The 6,268-nt window shown below is 39.3% G+C and overlaps 1 protein-coding gene across 2 annotated transcripts in view; it reads left to right on the forward strand.

The window, feature by feature from the left end:
- PLCB1 (phospholipase C beta 1) overlaps positions 1–5,725 on the forward strand; it is a 418,396-nt gene extending 412,671 nt beyond the window's left edge. Inside the window, exon 32 of one of the 2 annotated variants that reach the window (XM_049800910.1) lies at positions 2,387–5,725. In XM_049800910.1, the coding sequence (XP_049656867.1) occupies positions 2,387–2,617 (231 nt within the window). In that variant the 3' untranslated portion in view covers positions 2,618–5,725. The remainder of the gene's footprint in view (positions 1–2,386) is intronic. The other variant, XM_049800911.1, reaches the window with a different exon arrangement.
- The last annotated feature ends 543 nt before the right edge of the window (positions 5,726–6,268 follow it).

Raw genomic sequence — 6,268 nt, forward strand, 5'->3', positions numbered from 1 at the left:
CCTAGGTTTATGAAAAATATTGTATGCAGAGCTGCCTCTCCATGCAGGAACTGTAACTGGCTTTGTGGGGTGCTCAGACACTGCTGCAGATCTGCATCGGCAGCCCAGGGCCTGGCTGCAAACACTCCCGAACAGGAAAAGATGATGGCACTTGGCATGCATGGTGCACAGCGTGCTCGGAGCCCACTGGCAGGCACTGCCTCTGCCATCGCTGCTGTTTCAGATTAACCCAAGGAATGTTTTGTCCCACGTTTGGCCTTAAATCTCCCTCTAACTGTGATAGCATCTTTGGGTAATTGTCATAAATAAACAGGACTCATCTTCCCCTCCCTCCCTCCTGTTTTTATAAGCAGTGAGGATATTTAGTAGTGAGCTGTAACCGAAAGCATGATTTCACCATGATGGCAGACCTTTTGACGAGAACGTAATCTTTGGATTTGCAATATGACCTATGTGAGTGCCATGCTGCCTTCACTCTGAAGCAGTGACCAGCGCAGATGTAGACTCTTGGTGGTTGAGAAGGTCACTGGGCAGCAGGAGTGGAGTCCTGGGGCTGCAGGGCCCCAGCTGCGTGCTGGGCAGTGAGGCATGATCAGCATCGTTTGTGGGTTTTTCCTGCCAACCATGCTACAGCACTGTTCCTCGGATAATACACATACTCTTGGAAGCATTACCAAAATGGAGACAGAAGGAGGATCCCTTCAAAAATTTGCATGTAGACATAAAGCCAGAAAACAAAGCGAGTTCAGAAAAAAATGAAGGGCACCGCATGAAAGAAGGGTCTTATGGTAGTGATTGTCTTAACAGTTGATGCAAATACATGTTTTAGAGTCAGGATGTATTTAATGGAACCATTTGTGCCTCAGACCCGGTGTTTGTCAGCACTGTGTCACTGAGGTGGGAAACTGAGGCCAGAACAGCAGGAAAATTGCCAGAAACAAGGCAGGAAATGAGCTTTAGCAGGGGAACCAAAAGGAAAAAGCCAGAACTTCGATCTTGAGGAAGAAAAGCTGCAAAATTCGTCTAATTAAGGAATGTAGAACTAGACCAGGTGAGCTAAGGACGTTGATTTGCACATCAGGAGAAAGGAGAAGAGGCTTCACAAAAAGAAAGTCAGAGATGCGGGATGAAAACCAGGACAGAAGCATGGGGAATGGGATTGGAAGGGCTCAGAGGGAGGGGTAGCAGTAAAGTCACATGCTGTGGACAGGTCAAGGATGATAAGACTAGTATAGGGCCTAATGTTCAAGTGAAAATTTGTACTGCCTGTTGAGAGCTGTTGCTATAGGGTGAAGGAGACTTGAAACTAGATAGGATAGACTCAAGCATAGAGCTGAAGGATCAGAATTCATAGCACCTTTATGCCTCCTGGAAAAGAAATACAGCTCCAAATACAGTTGCCTAAGAAACTATTGCAAAACTGCTGCAGCTACAGTTAGCAGAACCTGACTCCCTCTTTTTAAGAAGGTGGGTGGATGGATGGTTGGATGCATGGACAGACGGATGGATGGAGCAGGTTTGGCTTTGGAACTCACCCCTTTTGCTTCCTGCCGTGCTTATATTGGTCGTGATGAAAAATTGGCTTTGTCTTCAGCTGAAACTTTCATACACATTAACATTTTTTAAACAACGGGTCGTGCAGATCCTAATATGGGCACTAAAAACAAAGGCTATACAAATAAACACTGGGAAAGGACCCACAGCTTCCTGAAGACCGATAGCCAGATTTCTTTCTGCATGCCTTTTGCATCCTGTTGATGATATAACACTTTTTCCCCAGTAATGTCCAAGACACATACTGTATTAATCAGATAATGTAACTTTCCATGATCTAGCCCTAAGAAATGTAATTTAACTTTTTTCCCTCTGTCTGTGACTCCCTTTGACGAATTACTTTTTCCTAATGGTTTCTCCAACCCAAGAAATCTGGCAAAAGTTATTATATTGTTCTCAGAGCAACATTTGTGGTGTGATCAATGTGTGATTAGCTACCTGAAGCTTAATAAAGGCCTTGCTCTTTCAAAGGCTTATCCGTGATCCATACTGCACATGAATCGGGTCTTGTGAAAGCCAGGAGGAGTATGGATACCAATACAGCTAAATCCACATATACGTTAAGGAAATGGGTACCCCAGGATGGTACCCAAAACCAGCCTTATGCACAAATGAGTGCACATTCCTTCAGCTTTGCAACAACTGCATGGAAATCAACAGGCTTATTGGATGTGTGGCGCTAATAGGAAAAAGAAAGGAATATATTCTTGCGTCCCGTAAAAATGTGTAAATGCGTTCTTAATTTTGCCCCTGCCTCCTGTGGTACATTCCCCATACTGTAGCACTGGTAGCATTAGATACACCTGAAGACAGCTTGTCTCTCTTGTTGTAGTTGCAGGTGGAACTTGATCAGGAATATCAAGACAAATTCAAAAGACTGCCTTTGGAAATTCTGGAGTTCGTACAGGAAGCCATGAAAGGGAAGATCAGCGAAGATGGAGACCACAGTTCTGCCCCTTCTTCCCTGGCATCTGACAGTGGAAAATCAAATCATAAACCTCTGCAAAGTGAAGAGGAATTGGAAGAAGATAATCCAGAAAAAGTGTTTGATACTACTTTTTAATTGCCCAAGAAACAATCAGTGCGCCAGGGCGCACCACTCCCCAGCTGCCGTCTCTGCTCTCCCAATGTGAGCTGCCACTGAAGCACTTTGGGAGGCAGGAGGAATCTGCATTCAAGTGCACATTTCCCAAAAGGAACGTTTTATAAAAAGTATTGGGCAAAGGTCTTCATTCTCATTCTTCATCTTATTATTATTCTAAAGCTTAGTGCAGTTGTAATGGGAAAATTAATGTTAACCATCCTCTCCCCTGTTTTTTCTTTTTTTTTCTTTTTTTTTCTTTTTTTTGGCCAATTTACAATGGGTATTTTTCTGGCCATGTTCACTGTTAAGCATGTTTAACGAAGACCAGTGTATTGTGCAGAGACGAATGTGTGCAGATTTCCTTTTGAAGTGCCGGTGCAAAGTGCTCCAAACTAATACAGATCCTAGAGAATATTATAACAGTACTTAATCATATTTGTTTCCTTCTTTATAACTGCACCTTGACAGCTGTACCATCATTTTACATTTGCACTGAAACATGTAATCCTTTTTAGCTTTGCAAGCACTGGTGGCTTGCTGTCTTGATATTAAGTTTATCACATGGAAAGAAATGTAATTGCTGCTGAAAATTCTTGGAACTGTGGGGACAAGAGGAAAACAAAGAGAAGAACTCTGCCTGGAGATTGTCGGTGTCTGTGTATGTCTGTGTTTGTTACACTGTGTGAGTGCATATATGTTTGTGTGTATATATATATCTCTCTATATGTGCACACACATCTGTCTATATACACACACAGCATGTTTCTTTTTGAAGTCGGCATGGTCTCTTGGCCAAATGAAATGTTTCAGGGATACGTGAGTAGAGAGAATCTTTATGAAAGCTAACATCTGGGTTATACTGCTATAAAATAGTCATTGAATCATAAAATTCTTTTTGTGGTGTTAGTGTTGTAAATCAAAGTAGTTTTAGAATATAAATTTGATATATATTTTGCAGACTCAAAAGTATTGATTTTAAGTATCATATTTTAAGCTTACTGAATTTGATAGGATTATAAAATGTTTAGGACTACAGTATTTGAAATTTAACAGAATCTTCCATTATTTTTGCGACTGAGGTTCAGTTTTACTGAGGTCTGAAGTTTAAAAGCAAAATATAAAAACCTGATCACTGTTATTTAAAAATTTATATTAATCCATTTAACTGACTTGTTAAAATAAGAACAATCAAAGTTAGTGTACTGTATGATATGCATGAGAGAAGTAACAGCACATTTTGAGAAATTTGTATCAGACGACAGAGAGACTTCGTGAAAGTCAGGATATTTGAAAAGGTAAAGAAATGCTATTGTCTGGATTCCCATAGTAACAGAAATAGGAATTATGAAACATTACAGACAGATTCTTATTTGTACCCAGGCCAACACATAACGCTAAAGGCCTTTCCCTCAGCTGTGTTCTGAAGAGGTGCCTTAGGGCAACGGATAAACTAGCTCAAAAGACACAGATTTGCATCAGGAGGCTTGATCCTGTAAACTCACATTTTCCTGTGCACCACTGTGCTCAGCACGGCTGTTCTGGGGAATAACATTCACGTGCATGCTTGCGAGATCGGGGCCTTACTTTGTATTAAAAAGCAATCGGAGAAAGCAGTCAAGGGAGGCATTTTAATACATTGTAACAGTTAAGTTACTTTACTTCCATTCCCTCAGGATTTTAGTACTTTAAAGTAACTTATTATTTTAATTTAAGCAATAAAATATAAATCAAGCTTAAGTTTTCAGTTAAATAATGGTGTGTATATATGAGTTCACATCTTGGAAAACAAACAGTATTTTGATGTTTCTGGATTTAAGCTTAGAGCAGAAAGAAAGAAAAATTGCGTATTGTTTGGAGATCATATTTTGGATTAAACTATTCTGCTTTACGATGATGAAATTAGTGAACATGAAATTCAAAAATCTGACTTTCATCTTAATGCTAGGAAAGGTGAATCCTCTGTTAATCCTTGTTTTGCACTTTGAAATCAATCTTAATCACTCATTGAAAACGTAGGGAGTCAAGATGTAATGCTGCATTTTATAAAGTAAAAATGACACATTGTCTAAATTATTAAAAGAATAAACTGATAGCAGTGTTCACAATAAAACTGAAGACTATTACGTTATAGAAACCGTTGTACAGCACAGGCTTTTTGGTAAAATCTTAGCTCCTTTGAATTTCAGCACTATGTTCCCGTGGACTTCGGGGGAGCCAGGACTTCGCCACAGTCTTCAAAGAAACTTGGGCAAATACCAGTTAACCTTTTATTTATATTGAAAAATAAATAAATATACCGGTTGGATTAAATATACTATCGGCTGTAGTCATTTTACAGTACGTTTGTATTTGACCATTTCCTGTACTCACATTTTTTTATATCTGTACAGTGCCACTTTCTGCAGGTGTAAGGTAGTGTGTAATACTGTACATCTTGCATTGTTCAAACTATTTCAGTGAAACAGATATCATTTAATATTGATATTACTTGAACTAGAGTAAGATAATGAAAAAAGGGTCTTTATGATGTGCAAGTCTTGTGCCTTTTATGTATTTGCCTTGTTCTGTGTTGAATGTGTGGAAATGCTGTATCGTGGACTTCCTGCTGTATAGAATAGAGCTGTCTATATTAAATTAGGTCGTGCACTTCAGATATCTTTACACTACTGAAAATAGCTTGGTTTTGGCAGTATAAACAGAATTTTAAAAATTCTAATGAAGGCCAGACATTTTAGATTTAACATGTTCATAATTATGTTAATTAATGCTCATGTATTAGCTAAACATTCACTGAAAGATAACTAAAGGGACAACATTGCTTGCCTTTCTTTGAAATCAGTGTTGCTCTTGTACATTGTATTAATAGTGTCTGTGATTAGTCCTTGATGATTTGCTTTCCAAGTAGGATGAAATATTTCAGTTAACATGTACATATTTTTCAGTTCCTTAATCTAAGATTGTTTCAGAGGCATAATTCACATTTTTGTAAAAATTCTATGCAATTTTGTGGCATGATGTTTCTTCCACTTGTAATTTTACGTGCTTACATTACAGATCCAAAGGACAAATAAAAATTTCTTAACACAAGATGGTTGTTTTCTCTCTTCATTGACTCAAAAGCCTCAGTTGACTCAGGAGACCTTACTGACCTTGAAGACCTTTACCCTGGCCCCTTTGCTCCTGCGAAGGGCAGTGGCACGAGGAGTCCGTGAAGTTTCCCTGCAGGCTCTTGTGTTCACAACGAGAACAAGAATTGCACGTGCCTGGGCACCCGCCGCCCCTCCCGGAAAAATGTGCATTTGCCAGCGCTCTAAAACAACGGGAAACTTTTTTAAAAAGTGCACGGCAGCCAATGAACTGGTAAGAAAATGTATTGGTTTAGAGGACAGGCTTTTGTAGAATAGCAATTGCATGATTTTCAGCCATTCTGGTAAACTACCTTGACAAATTAGAGCAGCCTTACTTCTCTTCCACTGCCCCAGCTGTTTCACTGATCATCGATGCAATTATATGTGCTGTGAAATGTACCTTTATAGGGGCCTTCCACTGAGAGCGCCGAAAAATAAATCTATTCCATTGGCTTTTGACTTTCCTTTCCCCATTTAATTTACAATGTAAAAAATTATCTCT

This window comes from Accipiter gentilis, chromosome 5 (genome assembly GCF_929443795.1).
Source record: "Accipiter gentilis chromosome 5, bAccGen1.1, whole genome shotgun sequence".
Taxonomy (NCBI): domain Eukaryota; kingdom Metazoa; phylum Chordata; class Aves; order Accipitriformes; family Accipitridae; genus Astur; species Astur gentilis.